Source organism: Malaclemys terrapin, chromosome 10, assembly GCF_027887155.1.
Source record: "Malaclemys terrapin pileata isolate rMalTer1 chromosome 10, rMalTer1.hap1, whole genome shotgun sequence".
In the NCBI taxonomy this organism is placed as follows: domain Eukaryota; kingdom Metazoa; phylum Chordata; order Testudines; family Emydidae; genus Malaclemys; species Malaclemys terrapin.
In genome coordinates, this window is record NC_071514.1 from 71,347,511 (window position 1) to 71,373,984 (window position 26,474).

General features: G+C 41.8%; 1 protein-coding gene across 5 annotated transcripts; it reads right to left on the reverse strand.

Annotated features, from left to right (window-relative positions):
- Nucleotides 1-26,419, reverse strand: DCUN1D3 (defective in cullin neddylation 1 domain containing 3). Of its 5 annotated transcripts, none has more exons than XM_054042965.1 (5): nucleotides 26,387-26,417; nucleotides 11,673-11,785; nucleotides 11,258-11,331; nucleotides 4,159-4,691; nucleotides 1-730 (listed from the first exon to the last, which is right to left on the reverse strand). In XM_054042965.1, the coding sequence occupies exons 4-5, from the start codon at nucleotides 4,587-4,589 to the stop codon at nucleotides 247-249; spliced, it is 915 nt and encodes a 304-aa protein (XP_053898940.1). In that variant the 5' UTR covers nucleotides 4,590-4,691; nucleotides 11,258-11,331; nucleotides 11,673-11,785; nucleotides 26,387-26,417; the 3' UTR covers nucleotides 1-246. The 5 variants fall into 5 exon arrangements, with proteins under 5 accessions (XP_053898940.1, XP_053898941.1, XP_053898938.1 ...); XM_054042966.1 differs by lacking the exon at nucleotides 26,387-26,417 and adding an exon at nucleotides 25,759-26,212; XM_054042963.1 differs by lacking the exon at nucleotides 26,387-26,417 and adding an exon at nucleotides 13,640-14,131.
- Nucleotides 26,420-26,474: the final 55 nt, after the last annotated feature.

The following is a 26,474-nucleotide window of genomic DNA, read 5'->3' on the forward strand; positions in this document are numbered from 1 at the left end:
AACAAAAACCAATAACTGTTTTTAACTTGTAGCCAGGGTCAAATATTTCAGGGCAAGAGTTGAAGGTATAACCAAAATTAAGAAAGTGCCTAAACCATGATACAGCATTTTAGAGCCCTTTCAAATACAAGGCAGAGAAAGGTGTAAAGTAGAAAAATCTGGAGCCTCAGTAATTTCCAGAAAGGTCCAGAGTTTACATTTAATGAAGGGCAACAGGTTATTTCTGTCACTGCTGCTTAAATGCTGTTAAGTCTGTTCTTCTATACACGGACCCTCTGTGTCTGAACATGTAATACATTTGGTTTCCTCTTCTTTTTTCCTTCGTTCCATTTCCCATTCCACAAAGGTATCAAAGAGACTAGGCCAGGCCTCATCTTCACTGTAGTTGCTAAGGTCTGGTCCAATCACCTGAGTAAAATTTAGAAACATGTTCCATGTGTCCCGGGAGATTCCCTTAATTCCTGAGGGGTTCTCAATTAGGAAGTTTAACCACTGGTCCAATATAGGGGGGTTATTTTGGGTGAAGACTAACTTCCAAAGGGCAATGGCTATTTCCCGATGTAGAGACCTCTGTCCTTCTTCAGAGTCCAGGCCAAACTGAAAGGTGAAACGATAGAGATCCTTGAATTTATCTTCTTGTTTGGCTTCATTTAAGAGGCTGGGGAACCTAGAACAAATGCCATCAATGCTGTCCGCATTTATTGCTTTGCAGCCCTCAAAGAACTCCTTCCTATTAGCAAAAGAAAAACCATCTGTTAGTACCTTCACACACAAACTATAAAACCCTATCTGAATATAGCCACTTAGACCCAAAAATGTACCTCCTTTGATAAGACTAGTAAGGCTAAGTACTGCAAAAATCAGCACACCCTCCCCTTTCATCTGAAGTATTTACATGTCAGCTGTGAGAGCTGCTAAGTAGCCTGTTCAGGATGAAATCTGAATTTTAAAAGTTTGTAATTACTTTTGAATCCAAGTTTGCAGCACTGTTAATGGCACCCCAGTAGTGTAATTTAACATTTGAAAGGGATTATTCTGTGTGGCCTGAATGGGCAATGCTTCGCGTTCCTCTTATCTTTACTTTTAAGTGAATCTAACACTGGAGAGATGCCAGATTGGCAGGCTTGAAGGCTCCCTCTTTTTTCCCCCCACCAAAGCATAGTACAGGCAACATCAATGCAAGCTACCCTGGGTGCCTGTCCCAAATAATGCTTTGGAGACACCACTCTTAAGGGGCAACTTCAAATGCAGTGATCCTTCAGTCTTTGGTTCCTCTGCCAAGACTGCAAAATGAGGGTTCTGGTTGTGATAGTCAATGATCAGGCAGGCACCTGCTCTCCAGGCACTGATCAGAGATCACCAACTCAATTTACATAGGCTACTGAACAGTTATATACGAATGGTCTTTAGTTCCTACAATCTAGGGACATTTTTAACCTGACAATCTACAGGTAGACAGCTCTGTTCTACTACTAGTTCCATGGCCCGTCCAGTTCCCATGGTTAGGTTTCATATGATAATAAGCACATTGTGACTTTTCTCTGTTTAGAGAAAAAATAGAAGTTGTACTTTGAGAAACAATCCACCCAATGCAAGCCAGACTGCCTGAAACCTACTGCTACGTACGATAGCTATTCTACTGGTGAAAGGATGTCACTGAGTCTGCAGCAGGAAGAGCATTATATTGGTGCTGAATGGAGCCAACCTAACAGTTGTGCAGTACCATGCACAAGACTTGATATACCAACTCCTTTATTTCCCAGCGGACATGGCTAGTAGTCATGAGGCAACCACACAGAAACAGAAAAGTTATTGGGCATTGGAACTTCCTAGGACAAAGTGCCATAATCCTGGAGACTCTTGTTGGTAGTATAGTACTGGAAAGCCCAACCTCCAGCATCTAATGTGAGGCCACCCATTAGTGTGCTATGCAAATAGTTTTCTTAAATCTTTTGAAATTATGGCCACTAGCTATTTGATTAGAGCTACTACAAATCTAAATATTCGGAAGAGAGGATCTGTCTTCTTTGACTGGGCATTGAAAAACTCAGGATTTTGGTTGGCTTGGTTTTTGTTAAGTATACTTGTGGGGAAATCCTGCACCACTGCATGGGCACAGAATTCACATCTGTAGATTTCTTTGCTTCCCCACAGAAAAAATGACTTTTTCCCCCTAAGCAAAGGGAAGTTGTAAGAGTGGTCATGTGCCCCCACCCTCCACAGTGCTGGTGTGTGGTTTTGGGTGCCCAGAGCAGCGGGCGCAGAGGTAAATCAAAGGTGGGGGAGGGAGCTGGGGATGCCCTAGCCTGTGCCGGTCAGACCCACCCCACGTCCGCCCAACCCCCATGCATCCAGACACCTTATACCCAGACCTCCCCACCCCATACTCAGACCCACCACTGAGCCTCACCCCCCTCACTCCCAGAATCCCCCACACACCCAAAATGCCCCTGCCAAGCTCCCCCAGCCCCACCTGGGGCTGGAGACGCCCCAGCTCATAGCGCCTACCCTGCGCCGGGCTCACCTGCTGCTCCTGGCTGGGCTGAGGGTTGGGGGGGGAGGAGCACACTTCCGAACCTGGCCACTCTATGCGGGGGGTCTGACCCACCCCCAGAAACCTTCCCCAGCTCCACATCTTGCCCCACTTCCTGCCCCCATCGCTCCAGCCGTGGGGGGAGAAGTCGCCCATCAGCCCAACCCCATGCATCCAGACTCCCCCACACCCAGACCCCCCAGCTGAGCTCCCCCACTCCACCACCCAGAACCCCCCCAAACTCCCACCCCACTGAGCACCAGTCCCCCACCTATGGACCCCGATGAGCCCCTCCCTCCTGCACTGAGACCACCACCCACAGAGCCACCCACACGCGAACCCCCATCCTGAGCCCCACCCCTTATGCGCCTTGACCACCCCACTGAGCTCCCTGCACCTGGACCCCCACCCCACCAAGCCCCAACCAGCTGCACCTGGACCCCCACCTCACAAAGCCCCATTCCCCCCAGCTGACCCCCAACCACTTTCACCTGGACCCTCCTGCAAAGCCCCATTTCCCTCCCCCCCACGAGCCCCTGTGCATCCAGATCCCCCACCCACACACGGACCCCCCAACTGAGCCATCCGCACCCAGATTGCCCCACACAGAACCCTCTCACACCACACTTGGGTCCCCCCAAATGAAGCCCCTCCACATTTGGATCCTGCTGAGCTGAGTCTGCCTGGTGCAGAGAGGCAGGGCCCCAGGGTGTTTCTAGGGCAAGCCTGCCCCTTGCACTGCGTCAGGTTTGGGTGCAGCCTCAATGCCGAGTCTGTGTCCGGGGGGAAGGAGAGGAGACTGCTGAGTGATCTTCTACCTCTGTGCAGCCAGCCTCCACATTTTACTGACAAAATTTGCAGAATTTTAAAATATTGTGCATAGAATTTTTTTTTTTTGGTGCAAAATTCCCTCAGGAGTATAATTAGGAGTTTCCCTTCTCCCCAATAATGTGAAACGTGCTAAAAGGCAACTGGTTGCCACCCTCCACCTCAGAGAAAGCTACACTTCAGTGGTGCTGTAAATATACAGTGTTTAAAAGCATTGCTGCTGACCAGTGTGAAAGACACTACACAAAAATGTAAAAACAAAGAAAAACATTTTGGCCTCTAGTTCCTAGAATGCACAAATGCCACGTCCAACACTGGCAGTCTGGGAACCTTGTACCGGAGATGAATTTACTTAGTAGGCTGTTTTATCCGAAAGGTAATGGAAAGTAAGTGCAGTGGATTACACAGATATTAGTAGCTGACTTTACGTTACATTTCTCTTATTTGCATTAAAGTAGAAATCAGTTTCAGCAGTATCTAACATTACTATCAAGTTGGTACTCGAGAGGATAAGACTGATTGTGAGATGTCAGCGTTATACTGAAGTTCGGAGATTGCTAATGCACTTTTCACCATAGGCAGTATAATTTCTGAAGTATGCCTTCAAGTGCAGAAGACTGATGTGTTGCAGAAAAATGAACGGTGTTTCCTTTCATAACTAATTTTTTTTGCTGAAGTTCAATCAAATTATATGAAAAAGGAATGAGCATGCAAAGTTAACAGGGCTTCTCACCAGCGTATAGAAGAGAGAATATATTTGAACATATAAAATATTTACAAGTGCTGTAGGAACTAACCTTGTAAATTTGCACATGGTAGCTGCCTGGAATTTCCAAGCCAAGACTAGCACTTTAAATTCAGTGGGGTCAACACAGAGGTCATTACAAAAACATTCCATGCCTTCTTCCAGTATGGCATCTTCTCGTTCGTCCTTGTATCTCCTAAACAATTCCCCAATCCTCTGAAGTGACGATTCCTCGGTGCCGGAAACAGGCTCTTTCTTTGCATCCCCAGAGAAAGTTGGAAGTTGACTAGAATCTAAAGCAGTATCCGTTTTCTTTGTCCCATTGACAAGTATGTCACCAGAGGATTTTGCACATACTGAGGTATGTTCCTCTTTGTGAACTGCACTTCTTTTGCCATGAGACTTGCTGCTAGATTCTCTATCTCCATTTTTGCTGCCAAGGGTGGAAGAAGGATTCTTGCACTTAGTGACACACTGGCCCATGTTGTTGCAAGCCCAGCTTTTAGAGCAGTCCCCTTCTGATCCGACGCCCTCTCGGCTGCTGTTCAATGAACTTCAACATGCCATCAGTGGGAGTCGACTAACCTGGAAATAAGGTTTAAAATCAAATCACTGTTTTCCCACGGAGACCATATTAAGTAGTTAAGTAATATTCACAGAAAAATAAACAAGAGACTAACTTCAGGAGTTTAAGCTTTGCTTACTGAAGAGGAATAATGTACAGAAAGCTAGTGTATGCCATAAATACAGGCAATTTCAACTAAGGTCTGTTGCTTTACCTAGAAATCAATGCAGCTCACTCAGCAGCTGCAGTATACTAACGGGTCCTAATAAAGGAAATTCCTAAAATTCTTACTGTAACATAGGTTACAAAGAGGTTGATTCATGTGCAGAATTCATCAAGACAGACTACTCCAACCCAGAAATATTTTAGAGGAAATCATTTAAAAAACCATGATACACTTAACATATAGAATACAAGACTGTGAAACAAAGCAACATAGGCCAAGGACACTATGTTCTGTCAGAAACCCCAGCATTAACTGGCTTTTTGTTGGCTTTGGTCAGTTTCTGACCAACATCTGAAATCTAGTTTTTTGTTTTCACATATGTATGCATGCTGCATGTTTACAGAGAGGGGAGGTGGTTAAAAGGGGACACGCATCTTTCCTGGAAGATTATAATATGTATTTAATAGAAGGGCTATTCATGGTTTCAAGTACCTATCCCAGTCCCTTGGGAGAGAAGGAGCATGAGGGGCTGCAGGGGGATTTTCCAATGAAAGTTTCACACACACATACTAAGGAATTAATACTTCCAATTTCAGTTTATAAATTTAAACCAAAAACCATAATTGCTTTTGTAGCCATTTCATTCTAATCAAATTATGAAAGTTATACGCTCTATAAAAAAAGTGGTTTTACCCATGCACAAAGATTCAGATTAAAAACTAAAAGAAATCCTTTGACAACTATCATGCCAAGGGGCAGCAGTTTGAGGGCTTAAACATTTAGGAAAATCAGAGTAACTCAAAGTACAGATTTGTATATCTTATTTCTCCTCCTCAAGTCCACCAGTCATAACTATTGGTTTGTATCTTGCCGCTGTCAATTAAGCAACAGCCTCCAATGAGAAACTGGACTTTTAGTGCCTTTTCATTACAAGTTTCAGAGTAACAGCCGTGTTAGTCTGTATCCGCAAAAAGAAGAACAGGAGTACTTGTGGCACCTTAGAGACTAACAAATTTATTAGAGCATAAGCTTTCGTGGACTACAGCCCACTTCTTCGGATGCATATAGAATGGAACATATAATGAGGAGATATATATACACACATACAGAGAGCATAAACAGGTGGGAGTTGTCTTACTAACTCTGAGAGGCCAATTAATTAAGAGAAAAAAAAAAAAAAAAAAACTTTTGAAGTGATAATCAAGCTAGCCGAGTACAGACAGTGTGATAAGAAGTGTGAGAGTACTTACAAGGGGAGATAGATAGATAGATTAATGGACACAAATCTGACATCAGGAATCAAAATACTCAAAAACCAGTGGGAGAACACTTTAACCTGTCTGGTCATTCAGTGACAGACCTGCGGGTGGCTATATTACAACAGAAAAACTTCAAAAACAGACTCCAAAGAGAGACTGCAGAGCTAGAATTGATATGCAAACTAGACACAATCAACTCTGGTTTGAATAAGGACTGGGAATGGCTGAGCCATTACAAACGTTGACTATCTCCCCTTGTAAGTACTCTCACACTTCTTATCACACTGTCTGTACTCGGCTAGCTTGATTATCACTTCAAAAGTTTTTTTTTTTTTTTTTTCTCTTAATTAATTGGCCTCTCAGAGTTGGTAAGACAACTCCCACCTGTTTATGCTCTCTGTATGTGTGTATATATATCTCCTCATTATATGTTCCATTCTATATGCATCCGAAGAAGTGGGCTGTAGTCCACGAAAGCTTATGCTCTAATAAATTTGTTAGTCTCTAAGGTGCCACAAGTACTCCTGTTCTTCTTTTTTCATTACAGCTTCCCTGTTACTTTACTGCCACAACCTGGAACCAGTGAGAGATGAGAAAAGGAAAAGTAAGTAACCAAGGTAAAATACAAAAAAGGCAAATAGAGAAAGATGCGTTATTCCTTCCTGCCCTTTGTCTGTTCAGGTTGTAAGTGCTTCAGGACTTGGATCTGTAATTGTAAGGCAGTTGCCAGTTACCACTACCAGAAGTGGTACCAAGGGCAAATGATTGCTTCAGAAACTAAGGGTATGTTTACACTGCAATCAGAGGTGTGACTGCAGCACATTAGTTATACTGGAGCTAGCTTTAGTCTAGCTAGCACAGGTACCAATAGCAGTGACGCACAAACGGCAGTGCTTGCTAGCCGCCCAAATACATACCCAGCGTATCAGGCAGGCTTGTACAACCTGTACAGAAGCCTGTGCTGCTGCTGCTTCATTGTTCTAGGTACCAGCACTAACTAGATTAAAGCTAGCTAGGGTATGTCTACAGTACTGCAATCAATCACACACACAGTCCCCCCAATGCAGTGGAGACATACCCTTAGAGCCTCTTCCTCTAGAGGAGTCTTTAATAGTGAATGAATATAAAAAATTCCAGAAAACTAATTCAACAGAGGTGGCCATTTTGAGTCCTCAAGTAAGCAACAGCAATTTAATCATTATATTTTCTCTCATCCCACAAGCAATAAATGCATATATGTTTATCTTGTTTTGACCATTTGTTCCGATGGTGGTAGGTAAGGCTGTTAGTTTCACAGTTCACTCAATATACTGTAACTCAGCCATTATGGCTCTGTTCCCCCCACCCCCGCTCTAAAAATCAAAACAACTTTTTCCTCATTATCCCATTCAGTTTGCTAGAATCTAGAGATGGAAGAGACTTCTTAGATACTGAACAGGCATCCTGTGGTTCCAACAGTCCAAATCCTTGACATCTTTTAGGTAATCTGCATCATTTGAGATACCATTTGTATATGGGGGCAAGTATTCATTTAGTGTTTGTAAAGCTCTGATTTAACAGTGCTATCTATATTAGTTTATATTTTAAGGGTTCGCTTAATTGTTTTTATTTTCCCCCAATTATTATAAAAATGGCTGCTTGTTTAAAAAGCCAAATGCTACTTGACATTACTGATATAGCTCTTTGATAATTAAATCTGCAATCTGCCTACAGGTCCACTTTGCCACTTTCCCCAACAGTTTGCATCACAGTAATTTCACTCTACTGAAAGTCAATCAATTGTGAATGGAACACTAGTGTATTGAATGCAAATTCCAGGATACCAACTCCCTCCTGGATTTACTTAAATTGATCTGAGTCTGAATCCCAATTGACTTGTGAATGGATGGCTAATAGCTCTATCCCCCTTCCAGAAGTAATACGCAGTACTTAGGTAACTGAATAATGTAGCTACCACAGATTAAGTTTTTGTTTTTAAAGTAAAGCATGGAAGAGAAACTGAGTAAAATGAAAATCCAGCGTTATAGCAAATATTTTTTAGAAAGGTAGGCATCTGGCAGGGTATAAACCATCATGCATATGGGTGTAAGACAACCTCTAGCTGTTGGGAGTTAGGAAAACTTTCCCTCTGGGCAGGATATCCCATAACTGCCAACTAGTGCAGGATTTAGTGCAGGTACTGGCCCAAGCCAGAGGCAGGATACTGGATGGATCACTACATGGATCACTGATCTTATCCAATATGGCAATTCTTATGTTCCTATACATCTAGAAAGAAGAGAAGAAAGTTCACATTGCATGATTGTGATTTACATAAGCAAGCTTCAGAGTAGCAGCCGTGTTAGTCTGTATCCGCAAAAAGAATGAGTACTTGTGTGGCACCTTAGAGACTAATAAATTTATTTGAGCATAAGCTTTTGTGGGCTACAGCCCACTTCATCGGATGCATGTAGTGGAAAATACAATAGGAAGATTATATATATCACACACAGAGAACATGAAACAATGGGTGTTACCATACACACTATAAGGAGAGTGATCAGTTAAGGTGAGCTTTTATCAGCAGGAGAGAAAAAGCTGTATGTGTGATTTTTGTTCTCCTGCTTCCTAAGTAACGATTGGTTTCACCACGGAAAAAGATTTCTGATATTTTTTAAGTCTGGTCATGTCATTTTTTACAATATGACAACGTTGATCTCATTACTACTTTTCCTAATGACTGTGATTATATTACATAGCATGAAGGTCTCAGTCAGTCAATGTTATTAACAGACGCTGTAGGTGAGAAGATCTTATTGTCATGGTAGTTTCAGAAAATGCTGTCAGAAGTTAGTTTTAGGTTAACCTATATTGTGCAACTTAACCAAGTCTATTGTTTCAAATAAGCGCCTGCCCACGCACCTCTCCCCTTCAGAAAAGATTTTCCTATATTCCAATCCATCTGTCTTTTATTATGAGACTAGCTGTCTGTTAGCAGTGCTTTACTAATAATAGCACAACACCCACACCAGCAGAGCCCAGACAGTGTCAGCTATTTGTCCAGAAATGGAACATCTCCCTTCCCTCTACTGAGTAGCTGTTCCAAAACGTAATCCTACCTACTACAAGCAGACATCAGAAGAGATTTAAAGTACCACTGTTGTAATTCCTCACTTCTCTTGTAGTATAGGAAACCTGAGGCAACGTTCCAATTCTTTTAAGTACTCTTGCTCCAAAAATAGCAAAACCAGCTAAAAAAAAAAAAAAGTGTCCAGCTACCTCCACAGTCAATTTCTCCACTATATCTTGTTCTGCAACTTTCTGGTTGTTTTCCAATGTTGCTTCAGTGTGGGAATGCTGTTCTCACACTGCTGGATCCACTCTGCTTGCTTGCTAGTCTTTTTTGCTTCCCATTCCACTAGTGTTTCAAAAGTGAGAGATGCAACAGAATGGGATGGAGAAAAGAAAATTGTGCACATGGGGAATTATATGTCTTATTGGGAGAGATGTGGGAGAAGAGATCCAATTGCAGCATCAGGAGCTATGGTGAGAGTTCAGACTTTAGAGGGGATCAGAAAAAAACTGCTTCTGATTATAAAATGAGTATAGGAAATAAGCAACATGATCTCGATCATCTAGTATGACCAAGCAAGCACAGCTGAAACTTGAGGAGCTGATTCTCAGTTAGAATGTTAATATGAATGGGTAAGTTCAGATGTATCCAAATATTAAGATCGTTGTATTAGAAGGCAGTGTAATTGCCAGAAGCCGTAAGGACAGAGTAAAAAAAATGTACACTAAACATATTTATAAATAAGTGAGTTGCAATTTGATAAAAACATCAGGACAAGTAAATAATGATAAAAACTAGAGGAAAAAGCTGCAGGTACCACTAGTTATAGACTAGTGCAGCTAGAGAATAAAATCTGGGACCAAAATCTGAGGAAATCAAAGCCACGGGATACTGTACTCCTGAAGGATTTTGACTACTCAGACAGCTGTTGAGCAACAATTTACAGCTAAGCATGAATCATCTAGAGAGGTCTATGTTATGAGGAAGACAGGCTCATGAACCAGAAAGTGGAGAAGCCATAGCACCATTGTGAATCTACTGTTTCCAGCCAGAAGGAAGCAACTGAGAACCCAGAGCTAGTAGTCATCACCACTAAGAATAAGATTTGCAGACCTCAATATTACACATGAAATGAAATTAAAGAGGTAGAAACCATTAGGAAGATCTTATTAATACAGCCATTAATTTTAAAATGTGGGTAAGAAAGTAATTGGGGAAAAAGTGGGTAAGAAAGTAACTGAAGGGAATCAAACTGACTCCTTCATAGCAATTATTTTTGAAGTCAAAGAAATAGGAACATTCCATAAGAACGGCAAAAAGCCAGCAGGTTTGGGGGTTTTGTTGGGGGTTGGAGGGTTCAGTTAAGCAATGCCTTCAGTTTAACTGCAACCACTAATATAATGGAACCAAGAGTGAGACAAGAATCCGTTAACACCTGAAGAATAATGAAGTCATGAGCAATAAACAGCATGTGGTTTATAGAAGAAAAATAGCACCAGAATTTTTTAAATTAAAACTTACAAAATTGAAAGGAGAGCACTAGGGCAAAATGTCAGGAGGTGTCGGGGGAAACCCAAAACAGATCTCCCTTCGTTGCATGAAAGAAACGAAAAGTTTAGGGATTTCCACTACAAATGGAAGTTCAGCCACGCTAATTGGTATACCCCCCTCCCATCGTAACCCAGGGAGCATGGTAACAGCATGGCTGAAGTTCTGCAGGATATCCTCACTGTCTCAGCATCTCCCAGCAAATCCATACAAAGTTTCCAACAGAAATTAATCCAGACTCCTACAGAATCCTGGATGTATGGCATGACAACATAGGATCCAGAGGAGCAGAGGCTATTGGGAGCAGCATGGATGTTCCAGCTCTGTTCAGATGCTCCAGAACGCGTAGTATTTCTTAGGATACATGTAAGAGGGTATTACACTGCTACCTTTTCAGGCTCTTTCACTTTTCCTCCTATCCATCCAAGGTTTCCACCTTGGAAACTTTACAGATGTCAACTCTAGTTATCTTACTCTGAGAGGGGAATGGTCAGGCTGCTCTAATAGCAAGTTTTACCTTCTCAAATGTCTATTCAGCGTCACAAAAAGTTTAATACTTACATAAAAAAAGAAATGATCCCCCCGTGGATTTGAGATTAAGTTTCCTTCAGACTTCCAGGTCTCCACATGGAATGCTGTAAAACAAGAGGACTACTCAGAAACCTTTACACTTTAAAAGCAGACTGCAATAACTGTAAAATGCACCTTTAAAAATACAACCAACTACTACTATATATGAGAACACCTGATGAATTTGCAATTTTTTTACACAACTAAAATCTATTTGTTGTAATAGTAACATTTCTACAAACGATGTAGCCTTTCAATTAGTCAGTGATTAGAGCGATATTAGCCAGCATTAGCTCAGTTTCAGAGATAATTAGCATCAGATTACTACATTGTTATTTGTACCCAGAATATAATTAAGGTATTGGATACAGCAACACATTTTATCTCAATGGAAGTTTCAACTTACAGCCATTTCAGTAGACTGCGCTTTTATGACTTTTAGCAAGGTGCTTCATTTCTTGCATTCTCTAGTATATGCACCAACCAGCAATTAGTAGCAAGTAAGGGGACATCCAATCCCTAGGAGAACCAAATAAATACCACTTTCAGTGTAGCTCTACTCTGAAAAGGGACCGTCCTCCCCCCCCCTCCCAAAGAGCATTGTAAAGTTCCACGTTTATTGTGCCTCATGGACGTCCAGATAAAACACAGGCAGGGTATGTCTAGACTAGAGCTGGAAAGTGTGAATTGCAGCTGGAGGCAACATACACACACTAGCTCAGATACAAAACCACAAAAATAGAAGTATAGCCGCAACAGTGCAAGCGGCAGAAGGCACTAGAAGATGATGCCCTGAGTAAGATCCTGTCCAAGACCACAGGACAGGTTAGCCTCTCCCGCCAGTCGCGCTGCCACAGTTACACTCGCGCTGCCATTTTTGGCGCGTTCGTTCTGATCAAGCTTGTGCAGGTATGTCTCCCTGAGCTGGAATTTACACCTTCCGGCTCTAGTGCAGACACAATTATCTTTCTTGGCAAACAGAGGGTTTCTTAACTCCCAGCCCTGCAAATTCAACCCCAAATCTGAAAAGCAGGCTGGGTTCTCTCCGGCTTATGCAACAGAAGTTCTGATTGCAGAACCTACTCAACAACTGTGTTCATGCACAAGTTAGAAAAGAATCTCAGCTCACTCTTCTGGAGTGGCATTGGCTCTGCAGTACTAATAAGAGTAGTAAAGAAGCACATATGGCTCAGTACATTCAGGGAGCGGAATCAGTTGATTGAGAGGTTGCCTCTTCTTTGCTCACGGTTTAGATTGGAACGGCTTGTTAAGAAGCAAGCTGGAGACTTGCTCATACCCATAGAGCTTTTCCAATGGAAAGCAGTAGGGAGTGGATGGGGAAATGACAGTTCATGTTTCCTTGAACTGCTTTTGACCCCCATATCCATGCTGCTCCAAGTACTCCAAAAAGAACTAGTTCAGGGTAAAGCAGCTTCAAACGACAGTGTGAGTTCAAGGAATTGGGCATCTGGGAGCATCTAAAAAAAAAAAAAATCTCTGAAGTTGTCAGGAAGTGCTTTTACCCATCCTCGGGGAAAAACAGCACAGACACAACATTTTAACAGTTTTTATATATTCCACCTTTATGACAAACTATGCTTTAAGCAATTTGATTGGGGGGGGGGGGGTGAGGGGAAGACTGCTTTTTCAGGAAAGGGCTACACCGTTCAATACTTATCTGAAAATATCAAGAGTCTGGGCCATCAAATCTGTGTCTCCAGTAGGGTGACCAGACAGCAAGTGTGAAAAATCGGGACGGGGGTGGGCGGTAATAGGAGCCTATATAAGAAAAAGACCCAAAAATCGGGACTGTCCCTATAAAATTGGGACATCTGGTCACCCTAGTCTCCAGTTAACTACAGTACAAAATGCAAAGAGTAAATTTAGTTCTGGAGATACCAAAGACTGATGTAATTCAGGCCTAGCTAGTGAAAGCCAACGTTTTCCAGGGTATCGTGAAGTAGTTTCCACCTTGGCTGACCTGTGGATACGTACTATATAGTGCCAGATGCCAGCAATTTTAACATCTGTTAAATTAGTCAGCTCCAACCTTTCCCTAGTTATTTTTAATTCAGTTGTATTGCACATTGCTGGGTTCAAACTGTACAGTAAGTACCCTGATGCTTGTATCAATCTCTAAATAGCTCCAAACATCAAGAGATAGTTGGTTTCAAAGCTGGGGTTCTTTTTTTAAACAGAAGTTCTTACCACTGGTTTGCTAAACTTGTAAGGTTAGACTTACCCACACCTTACAACGCTAACGTGTGGGATTCAAAATAAAGAATAAGTTTGAGCTAGCAGTTAGGGAAGTCCTAGCTACTCAAGTATATATTTAAAGGTCCTCCAGAAGATCAGAGGTGAGGACCAACGTACACTTTAATTAGGTCCTTGGGTCATGGCTCCAAAGTTATGGTGGCCATGTGCTACTGTCAGTTCATAACGTCTTCCTCACTGGTGACACCAAAAATTTCTGTTGACAAGGCAATTTAGAAGATGGCCCTTAACTTTTTAGTTGTTTAGCACTCTGTGGAAAAAAGATTATGCAAAAAGTCATCAAGAGCACCATATCTTCCCCCACTTTTCCTCCCCTTCTGCTGGATATCATGCAGTGGTTTTAAGACTTTTTGGCATCTCCTTCTGGCTTCCCATGCTTCCCCATTTTGGTGCTTTGGCACTCTTGATCTCTGCAAGAAAGGCATCGTTTTAATATGGAACGGCTGTAAAGGCAGAATAACTAGTGTTCTAGTTGCTTTCCTTCCAGGTGTAAGAGCTTCTGCAGTTGAGAATGAAACAGTTATCTTTGCGAGGAAAACAACAGTAGTATGATCATACTCTTTTTGCCCTCTTCAGCAGGCTTTATATACAAACAGATGTAGGCGGATAGAAATGGACTTGGGCCATGTTTCCACTTGGAAGGCTTTGCCAGTACAGGTATACCGGCAAAGCACTCCTACTGTGGACAAAGCTTATATCTGCAAAGGTGCACTTTTGTCAGCATAGCGTATCCAGCCCCAGTCCTCCTCTCTCCTCCCATGAAGCGAAATAAGCTAAACTGGCATTATAAAGCATCGATAACAGGGGCTTTTGCCAGCTCAGCTATATTGGTCAGGGATCACACGTCTTCACATCCCTGCTAGACATAGCTATGCCTAAAAATGTTTGTTGCGTACAACTGGCTTTAGTCCCATCCATTGCAGAAGTAGATCTGTGTGAAATATTTCACAAGGAAGCCTGAAAACAGGAAAGGTTTTCCAGGTTTTGTGGTAATTGAGGAGCTCTAATCAGGTATGCTGAGGTTCAAGAACCTTTCAGTGAACCCGAGAAATTTTATGAATATGAGTGAAACCACTCCAGTTCTGGTTTTGCACAAATTCAAACCAAACAAAATGAAGCAAAATTCTAATGTCAGATGAATTTTGCTTTGAGTTTTGGGTCCAAACCCCGGGGATGTGAACCCAGATGAATCAAAACTGGAAAAAGTTTGTACAAACTTCTGCAAACAGAATATTTTATTTTAGGGTACGGGATTAATACACACATCCTGTGCATGAGACCTATTAAAAGAGAAAAGTGATTAGGATCACACAAACCTCCCTAGTTTGTCTTTGCAGCCAGCTCTGTATGAAAGTGACTGAGTGCAATTTTGGCTGCTGCTACTTGTGGGCGAAATTATAGTGAAATCAAGCGATGGAAGAGCTGAACACCACATTGCTCAATCAGCAGGCGAGTTGGAATTTTGAAGCCTACAAACTGTTAGGATCTGCTGAGGTGAAGCTCTCTCTCAAGGGAATCCTTAAATTAAGTAAGAAAAGTCAGTTTAAAGTTGAGCTAGATAGGGAAAGGAAGTGTGGAATCACGGGACAAACCCCCCACCTTTGAAATGTCATCCTATATTTCTAGAAGCCAGTTTACAGCAGCTCCAGAAACTCACTACAACTGCAGCCAATGTTTTTGGGCCAATTAGCTATGCCAAGAATCAGAATTGCAGACACTTCGTAGTAGCATGAACTGCGACCGTCTTCCAACATCTATAGCTACCCTGCAACGAGTCCCATAATAGCTGGGAAGTAGTTAAGAATTTGTTAAACGATCATGTCTAGACATTGTGTTAGCAAAAGTAGTAGTCTAGGAATGTACCATTAAAGAAAGTTTTCCTTCCATGCACTCCGCATAGAAGACACCTATTCTGCTATGTTCTTTATCCAAATGCATACTATGAAAGGGAAAGAGCAATAATATAAAACGTCAAATGCTTCCAAATTGTAATAAATACAGTCTAAAAAAATTAGCAGTAGGTGTTTCAGCCCATCATGCTGTGTTCATTTTAGAACAGGGCTAGCTGAGGAAAATAGACTGAAGAACAAAGTGAAAGATGATAGGAGAAGTCATATCTAAAAGACTGACACATTCTGTACCTTGGGGGAGCATCCTGTAACCCCTGATATTCCTCATCTGTATATAATTGTGATATTACATATAAAGCATGCCTTATAAGGTATCAGGGGAAAGATTATGATCTGCTGAAAGTCATTTCTCTATCCATATATGTATATCATTAATGCATAGGAAGTTATGAGAATTGTGTTGTATTGTTGTCACTAAAACATGCTGTAAGTTGGGGAATCAGACACATATTAGCTCCCCACAGGCAACAGCAAGGAAAGTAACCAAAACTTGGGCGGGGTGTCAAACAACCCATCAACAGCCATTGTCCAGCAAGGGAGCTACAATTTAATGACTCACCTGCATGAGGCCACACCAGGGGAATTGCTCAACCTTGTCTGGAGATTCAGCAATGCCCCCAGACATGCCTGGACTTGTACTCCCCAAGCACATGGGACTGAGGATATAAAACAGACAGGCCCAGCATGTGGCCACTGTGTCTTTCTCCTTCACCCACCTATGCTGCAAGTAACAAGGACACTCTAAAACTAACAGAGGAGCCTGGCCCATGAACTGCAATATCCAGTGGGGTGAGAAAAACTGCTTAGTCTAGTTCAGGAGTCAGCAACGTTCGGCACGCAGCTCGCCAGGGTAAGCACCCCGGTGGGCCGGGCCAGTTTATTTACCTGCTGACGCGGCAGGTTCAGCTGATCGCGGCCCCCACTGGCCGCGGTTTGCTGTCCCGGGCCAATGGGGGCGGCAGGAAGCCGCAGCCAGCACATCCCTCGCCCGCGCCGCTTCCCACCGCCCCTACTGGCCAGGGACAGCGAACCGCGGCCAGTGCGGGCTGCGATCGGCCGAACCTGCCGCATCAGCAGGTAAATAAACTGGCCCGGCCCGCCAGGGTGCTTACCCTGGCGAGCCGCGTGCCAAACGTTGCCGACCCCTGGTCTAGTTGTTGCCCAGTCTAATCGGGTTGAGAGTTTAGACTGCCTGTTTATATTTTTTTCTTTTTTGGTAACTAACTAACTTTTTGCCTATCACTTAATATCACTTAAAATCTATCTTTTGTAGTCAATAAATTTGTTTTACTGTTTATCTTCATCAGTGAGTTTGCCTGAAATGTGTGGTAAATCTGCTCAGGTTTTGCAAAGGCTGGTATATACCCACTTTCCATTGATGAAGGGGTGAACCAATTAATAAATCTGCATTCCTCATCTTGAGCAGTGCGAGACGGTATATTCCTGAGGTTTACGGCTGGGAGCGGGGGGAATTTGGGCTCCGGTGCCTTTCTCCGTGAGATTCATGAGTGGCTCTGGGAGCATTCATGCAATATAGCTGGGTGTGGAGTCTCCACATGCGGTCGTGCTGAGTAATAACAGCACCTGGAGGGGTTTGCTGCTGGTCACTAGCAAGGCATTGTGAGAGACAGCCCAGGCTGGGGAGAGTTCAGGGGGCACAGCGGTCCCACAGTCCCAGGCTGCATCCTGGGGATCCCATCACAGGTACTCACAACTAGTTTTGTTCTTTAGAAAACCCATTCCTTGAAGTTGCTTTTGGATCCCTTTGCTTTTTCAACAAAGGCAGCCCGTCACACTATCCTTGCATTGTTTCTTGGATGTTTTCCTTCTTCCAAACTTCTATCTTTAATGTCCAGAACCACAAAGTAACCACAGAGTTTGTTACTTTTCATTTTCTATTTCTATTGAACATCATTTTTTAAAAGTTTATAAATCCTTTGGACACAGGTACAATATCATGGGCTATATCCTGTACTTGTAGATGGTGAGCTGATGATTTCTTTGGTCTTCTCCATATAAGCTATAATCCTAAGAAGCTCGTCATGCAACCCAGAAGCCTGCTTAGCACATTAGCTTTTCTTATTATGTATACTACAGTTGCCCCCAGAGGCGCCATCTGAGACTGCTAGGCTCAGTACAATCACAGTGTGAAACAGACTTTGCTTTGAAGAATTTATGGACAATGGGTGGAGGGGAACCAAGCCACAGCCAGATGAAGTGACCACTCAAAGGTATGGAGTCAGTTAGTGGCAGAACGTGAACCAGAACCTGAGTCTCCTGCCTCCCAGTCCAGTTCCTATCCTCTAGATACTTTTAAATGACAACATTTTAACAAGTAAATGAATATTTCTTTCACTGCATGATACTCAGATTTGTTCCTCTTTGCTTCAGAAGCAAAGATGTTTTTACTGATAGCACTAGTCATCTCCAGCCATTTAAAGATTAAAGGTCTAATTTTCATAATTCCTTATTGACTTCACTGGCAACTCTGGATCCTTAGCCACTCTGAAAAGCCAAGCCGTAAACCTACTGATTTTTTAAATGCTAAAATACTAATAGCCAAGCGTGTTATTTCCAGAGTTCATTATAGGCTTTAGCATAACTTCATTGTTACTTGAGGTTTCTAATACAGAAGTTATGAATAACCAAAGTAGCACACCAGCACAACCACTAGCAAAATTAGCAAGTATGCTAAGCTGTGATGCCATCATATTGCACAAGCTAAGGGCAATAAGGCTGCAGGGTAAATGACAAATGTAAGGTATGATAGTAAAGTTTTTGATACTGATGTGCAGAATCCTAGATTCATAGATTCTAAGGCCAGAAGGTACCACTCTGATCATCTAGTCTAACTTCCTGTATAAAAAAGGCCAGGGAACTTCCCCCAAAAAATTCCGACAGGAGATTTTAGAAAAACATTATTGTAATTTAAAAAATCTCCAGTGATGGAAGATCCACACATTTTGGTAAACAGTTCCAATGGTTAATAACCCTCACTTGAAAATTTTTTACCCCTAATTCCAGTCTGAATTTGTCCTGCTTCAACTGCCAGACGATGTGTTTGGAAGTAGCTGGCCTGCAAGCACTTATCTCATTGAACATTATCGATTTGCTCAGGACAAAATAGAATCTGTAGAAAACTCTGCCCAGACTACAGTCAAATCAGCTTGAGTAGGAGACAACAACTCCCTCACTCCCAGCAATAAGCAAATGTAATTGTAAGACTAATGTTTTAGACAGCAGTATGAATTAAACATGTTTGTGGGACTTAACCTGTCTTACTTTCCTTAAGAATTCTTAGAAGTTGTGAGACTGCTTCCATTTGATAAGAAAATTAAATCTAGTTTTGGTCAAAGCCAAGTAGGTCTGTCAATGTAAGTATACTTAATTGATTCTATATGTAGAAAATAAGAGTACTGGAAAGCAAACAACTGCCGACTAACGTATAAAATTGAACTTTTCTCCCCAAAAGTAGATCCTGCTTCAGCTGATTAATAGTGTTATGACACAGGTTCAGTGCATGGTGGGACATCTTGGCATGAGTGGGAAAGACCCAAACTGTAGGGTAGTAACTTTGGCAACTTGTTGGACAAGTTGTAAAAGTCTAAAAAGAGGAAGATGCCAAAATACCTAATGAAGTCAAGTTTTAGAATTCAGATGCTCATAGAAAGTTTACAAAAACTTTGCTATCCACCTTAATATTTTCATTATTATATTGTAATTTACATGTTAGCGCCACACAAGAATTATTTTTTTCTGAGCACAGTCAACTCCCAAGGAAATTCCTTCATTGGCCTGGGGGCAGTATTTAAGTTCTGTATACAGGATTGTTTTAAATAAAATCTTAAGGTAAATGGACGTGATTAAGAATAAAAATTTAACAAGAATATATTTGGACTTCTATACAGTTTGTTTATTTTGAAAACAGAACCTAAGAACCGCCATACTGGGTCAGACCAAAGGTCCATCTAGCCCAGTATCCTGTCTTCCGACAGTGGCCAATGCCAGATGCCCCAGAGGGAATGAACAGAACAGGTAATCATTAAGTGATCCATCCCCTGTTGCCCGTTCCCAGCTTCTGGCAAACAGAGGCTAGGGATACCCTCCCTGCCCATCCCAGCTAATAGTCATTGATGGACCTATCCTCCATGAATTTATCTAGTTCTTTTTTGGTAAGTAAAGGAGAAGCTAATATTAAACTACCTGCAAAGGCCTGATTTCCAAGTTTTGCTTTCTGTATTAGTAGCAGCATAAGGAATGCAACCTCTGACTCGGTTTAGAAGTTAGCAAAATCACCATCAATAGCTACACCAGAAATATAGAACCCTTGAGTGTTTGAACTCAGGTTATAACCAATAACAAAGCCTTTTAGTTCTCCTTTAGAAGGTTTTGTTTGTTTGGTTGTTTTTTTTGTGTTTTTTTAATAGCTTCAGCCAACACACGCATTCTGATAATAGCTTGGCACTTAAAAAAAAATAATAATAAAGGCAGCTTTCACTTCACCTTTGAATTCATTAGAGGATTGTTCACTTTTTAAAAATTAAAATGTACCAACCATAATAGCTACACTCTTCATTAATGCACAGAAGGCATAACATACAACTTCAGATACAGAGAATTATATATGAAGCTTCGATACTTTATGCACTTTATCTTCAGCATTTCTGAAGTGTCTATTACATTGGTATCTAAATATTGAACAAGCGTACTGTGAGGCCTTCCTATATTGAAAATTCTATAATGCAAACATTTAATATTCAGCTTGGGAATAGTACCACTGCCCCATATACAAATACCCACAAACTAAAGGAGGTTTGGATTCAAACTTGTTTGCTTGAACCCATCTCTAGAAGACAAACACACACTCTTGATTTTTTTTATAGTAATCTCTAATGTTTGTCTGAAGAGACTGGCCTTTTCCCCTCCCCATAAGGCTACCAAAGGGTCAGAGTGAGGCTTAGATACATGAAAGCAAAAAGAAATTAGATTGTAAAAGCTAGGAAATCCAGAGTAAAAATTGCTGCTCATCCACTTTTGTGCACAAATAAAAAAACAATCTGTGCATCACACACTCTTGTTGAGATCTGTTTAATATTTATGCCCAATGACACATTAACAGCAGCATGACAGCCTTAGCTATCAATTTGCTCACTTTTTCAGCAAAACTTTTCGGCTATAATGGAAAAACTGACAGAAGTTCAATAGTAGCACTACTGGTTACTAAAACATTTGCCTGCTCTAAAGCACATATTACAGAAGTAATGGTGCTATTTAGAACTATTCTGTGAAATGTCGGTAAAGTATCATAGCTAGGGCCCTACCAAATTCAGGGTCCATTTTGGTCAATTTCACAGTCATAGAATTTTAAAAATAGTAAATGTCATGATTTCACCTATTTAAATCTGAAATTTCACGGTGTTGTAATTGTAGGGGCCCTGAGCCAAAAAAGGAGCTGTGAGGAGGTCGCAAGGTTATTGTAGGGGGGTTGCAGTACTGGTACCCTTACTTCTTCCCTGCTGCTGGAGAGCAGCGGTTGCTGGCTGGTAGCCCAGCTCTGAAGGCAGAGCTGCCCCCAGCAGCAGCACAGAAGTTAGGATCACATGGTATGATATTGCCACCCTTACTTCTGCGCTGCTGCCTGCAGAGCTGGGCCCTCAGTCAGCAGCTACCACTCTAGGGCTCCCTAGCTCTGAAGGCAGCAGCGCAGAAGTAAGGATGGCATGGTATAGTATTGCCACCTTACTTCTGCACTGCTACTGGCGGAGCACTTCCTTCAGAGCTGGGCACCCAGCCAACAGACGCTGCTTTCCGACCACCCAGCTCTGAAGGCAGCGCAGAAGTAAGAGTGGCAATACTATGACCCCCTGCGACTCCCTTTTGGGTTAGGACCCCCAATTTGAGAAACACTGGCTTCCCTTGTGAAATCTGTATAGTATAGGGTAAAAGCACACAAAAGACCAGATTTCACGGTCCGTTATGCCTTGAATTTGGTAGGGCCCTAATCATAGTCCCTGCTTTAATCTAGTCTGACCTCCCTACATTTTGTTCAGTTCTCTGCAGTATTCCTACAAATGACCAAAGAGTTCTTGACTATATCGGAGCAATAGCGCCTCAAGCACCATTCTTCCATTGCCCAAATGCTCCCATTAAAGAACACTTTTCTAATATCTACCCTAATTTTTTCCTTCAAGATATCAGTTCTTCCATCACTTCCACAAATTATTAAATAAATCTCTAAATAATTCCCATTCGTATATTTATCTTGAAGGCATTTATAGACAACAGGAGTATGTTGGATTCTCTATTCTACAGAAGCGTAGCTCCCTCAGACTCTCTTCAGGTCTTAGCCTCCAGTTCTTGGATCACTTTTATTGCCCTCGTTTGTAATTCTTCTATCATATTTGAACTGTGAAGTTCAGAACCTCACACAGAATGTGAAGCGAGAGGTACATAAGGCTATACAACTACCTCACCTGTTCTACAGGTGATCCCTTTATGTAGGCATAAACAACACATACTGATTATATTTGCCATGGCATCAGAGCTGCAATTTCATATTTGGTTTTCCAACTACTATCATCCCTAGGGCTCTCAGACTCTCTGAATAACAAAGTTGCCACTGCTAAGCAGTTCCCAAGACGCTATGTCATGGCAGCATGAAGTTACAGTAGATGTCAGCTAAAGGATTATAGTTAGCACTCTTGGGTTTACTGACCTTAATTTGTAACTACTTAACATTCCAGCTTATAAATATTTGACTCTTATGAGACTTTTCTAGACAAGATAAGAAGACTCTTGCCTGCCAAGATAACTCAGTTGTATAGAAGGGTGCCTAGCCTTTGTACACCCTCTTCAAGAGAACTAGTATATTCAGTTTACTAGGATCTGTTTACAGAGGGTAAATTGCAGTTGGCTCTTTACCAGAAGACAACACATGCTAACGTAAGTTACTATGCAATTACCATTGTTTCAAGTTGAGTTACTATGTCATTACTGCAGAATAACCTACAGTCAAGTATACAATTAATCCATGTCACCAGTGAAGATAATCCACAAAACATTAAAGCCATTTAAGATAGTGTTTGAAAAAATTGCTAGACACCCAACAGCCAGAGAACAAAGCCTGCTAGTCGGGGCAAATAAAGATGAAGGAGACCGAAAGATAAGAGGCAACCCCTTAATGAGAAACCCAGCTGCATGGAAGAAGGCAGGTTTTGGGATTCCTAGCAGGGTTGCTACAGGGCTTCTTTGTATCCACTGGCTAGTAAGCCTCTAATATTTCTAAAGTGTATTCCGTCATCCCATCAGGATTCAGGATAGGAAAGATCTTTCCTCAGCCTTAGTTTTGGGAGTGGGAAGAATCTCCATTACTCTAACAATTCCCAGCCTCCACTTTTGGTGTCCTTCCATCCCAGCCAACAAAAACGTACTTAAATATTTCTAGAATACTCATTACTACAGTACCAAAATGCCTAATGGAACAGCTCAATTGTTTCTGCTGTTTGTACCTTTTACAAACACAGCAGAATGAAAGTGTGTCAGTTTCACCACTACCCACAGGGTTTTCAATAATAGTAGTGACACTAACCAGTATCTCTCACATCGACAACAGCGAAAACCACCAAGACTGCTGGAACTTGGGGCAACAGAGGCACTGACATTGTTTGCAGAGTCCAGAAGACAGCACTGGACCAGTTTATACTGGATTCACTTTTGGAATGTTATATTCACAGCTATAGAGGCTAAGATTCTTTTTAAAATGATAGCTCAGAATATTACTTTCCCATCTACCCTTCCAGTCCATACACATATTCATGGAACACAAGGTACAGGATTCTATCTATCTCCTACATAGGGCTGCAAGGAAGAAGCAGGCAGAGTTCTCTTCATTACCCTCATTGACATATATAGAAAAGAGGTCAGAACGTGGTCCTTTGAATTTGAAGCCTGTCAAGATAGCCTGGCAGCCTCTATCCTTTGGACAGTGCTCCTCCCAGTAATCTTTTTTTCCAGGCTTACAGAAAAAGCTGCCCTAGATTTTGTTGCCCAAATCACCCTTTCATCCCATTATTATTGATACTGTTGCCCTCCTTTGTGTTAAATGCTTAAGAACATAGCACCAAAGTGCTATTACAAAAATTTATAAAACCTAGTGAGTTATAGAAACTACTGCTATGATCACAGACTGAACACATCAGACAAGTTTATCAGGAACAAGACAACACTTATCTAAGAGCTAAAGCAAATCACTGCATTCTGAAGGCCACCAAACCCCATTTCTGGGATCTAGTGGCAAATTAGCGATCATACAGGTTATCAGTCTCAAGACTAAAGGAATCACAAGCGCATCAAGTTGAGCTGTGAAAGAGTATTACTGCTACAAACAAGTACACCCTTAGTACCTCAGAAATCTTTAAACAAATTTATGAATGCTGAGCTCTAGCTCATCATTAGCTATTATGAAATAATTCGAATAAAAAAAAATAGTGTATATCCCGAACTTTCCAACAAGTTTTAACACCAGTTGCACTGGAATTAAATCTAGTTTATCAACACAAATCAAGTACTCTACAGCCTCTGCAGCTCCTTTCCTTCCACCTGCGCTAATACTGATACTCAGTTGCATACTGCATGTTGCCTTTCATCTGAGGAGCTATAAAAGCTCTTCACAGACCATTAATTAAGCCTTACAGCACACTTGTGAGGCAATTTTTTTAACAAATGAGAAAACAGAGCCAAGAACAGATCTCACGAGTCCCAGCCCTATGTTTTAACCAAGAGACCATCCTTCTGCTCCTGATAAGTACCTGGAAAGTGAGTGATCAGAGACCCAGCAAAGTCTTTATTTGAGTTCAGGCACACTCAAGAACCACAAAAAGAAGAACAGGAGTACTTGTGGCACCTTAGAGACTAACAAATTTATTAGAGCATAAGCTTTCGTGGACTACAGCCCACTTCTTCGGATGCATATATAGAAGTGGGCTGTAGTCCACGAAAGCTTATGCTCTAATAAATTTGTTAGTCTCTAAGGTGCCACAAGTACTCCTGTTCTTCTTTTTGCGGATACAGACTAACACGGCTGTTACTCTGAAACTTGTCAAGAACCACAAATGTTCAACATTACTACTTTCCACTGTTAGTCCAAGTCAAATATTAACAACTACTAGCCATGTATTATATGTTTAACTAGATACTAGACATTTGTATTTAGAAAAAGATATCTTCTGACCATTCTAGTCAACTGCTTCCCCAAATTTAGAGACAGAATAATTAGTTTACGCCGGAAAAATCCTGAGTATTGGGAGCCTTCAGAAAATATAGCACTAGCTTAACCTGAAATTCTTCCTTAAGAGCCAAATATCAAGTATTGGAACGTAGTACTCTCTAGCAATTGTGAGGTTAAAAAAACCAAAAAAACAAAAACAACAACAACAAAATCGTTGTTACAACCCATACCACAGCCTAAAGGGTGGAATAATTAATTTAGAAAAATGTTCTGAAAAACAGGCAAATTGCCACAGAAATCAAAGGTATCCATGTATTTTATAAAACATAGCATCAATCGTTTTAGCTATGCTGAATAAAGAAATCCAAGTATTCCTTTCAATAATCGTAGTAGGAAAGGAAAGCAGGAAAGTCTTTCGAATTAATGTTTGCTTCAACATTGTTTACACAAGTTACTCCCAAATTGTTATTATTATTACTTATAATAATGTCTATATAACCTAAACAATAGGAGTGATTAGGGCACATTTGCAGCTTCCATGGTCAATATAAATACATACATGATGTATATGGAACTCTAAAAACCTGGCTGGGCAAGGTCAGCATTTTCAAATAATGGAAACAAGAATAACTTCACCCACACATACTTTCTGAAACATACTATGAATGTGTATATATACACACACACACATCATTTAGCATTAGATTATTGCTAAATATTTTTAAAAGAATACCTTTGTGGAGTGTGTTTATGAGCCAGCTGGTGGCCACCCTTCACCCTAAAGGTGGTTGTATTTCAATAACAATGTTGATAATTTATAGAAAGACATTTTAGCAATCTTGTACATAGCACCACAAACAAAATATGACCATCACTTCAACAGATACTATGAGTTAATCACTAATCCCCTTGGGGCCAGGGAACTATACTTCTCTTAAGCTACTTAAATGGCCTTCAAGTAGGAAGATCATATAAATAAAAGAGGTGAAAAAAAAAAACACTGGACCGGAACGTTAGATCACAGCACCACACGTTCTAGGTATGGAACAAAACTAAATCCTCCCACCCTTTATTTAACATACATTAATACCGTGGGGTTTTCTCCATCACCCCTAGTCCTGATAACCTCCAATAGCTCCAGAGGAAGAGTCTGTTTCTGTTTAAGGTCTAACCCTGAAACCGCTGTACCCTATACCTCTAAGAGGGGTACGTGGTGGGGAGAAGGAGATAGGCAGAGGAACTATTTGTTATCAGAGCGCTAGCGTTAGTTATTGTTGCAGGGGCTTTCGGATACAGGACCCTAGAAACCGCCCCCATTCAGATAGCAAAGGGATGGACACAGACGCCCCCCCACCGCGGTCCATCGTCAAGAGATGCGGATACACCCCCCCACACACACACCCCTGTAAGAGGAACAGAGAGCCCACAACTTCCCCCCACTCTCCCACTCGGGCGGCAGAGACCCCACAGCCTCCCCACGTTTGGGGACAGAGCAATGGGCAAAGACCCTCCCCCACACAGGGGGCTGGAGAGCCTGGTTCCTGAACTGGGGCACTTAGGGATGATTCCGGTGGATGATGCTTCTTCCCAGCCCTATTATCTCCTTCTCCCGACCCCATACATCCCACCTACCCCTCCCGGCCCCCACAGCCCAGCACAGGCAAAGCCTCCCTAAAACGGACGGGAAGAGATAGGGTCCAATTCACTCACCCTCGGCAGCTCCCAGCCAGACTCAGCTTCGACCCCCTCCCTCCCCTGCATCACTTCCGGGGGTGAAGCGTCAGCTGGCTGCGTGCGG

Excerpts from the sequence above, each read along its gene's own strand:
- DCUN1D3 (XM_054042967.1), bottom strand. The coding sequence starts at position 4,589 with ATGGGCCAGTGTGTCACTAAGTGCAAGAATCCTTCTTCCACCCTTGGC. Across the intron at positions 731-4,158 it reads ACCATGTGCAAATTTACAAG|GAAGGAGTTCTTTGAGGGCT; the intron begins GTTAGTTCCTAC and ends TTTTGCTAATAG.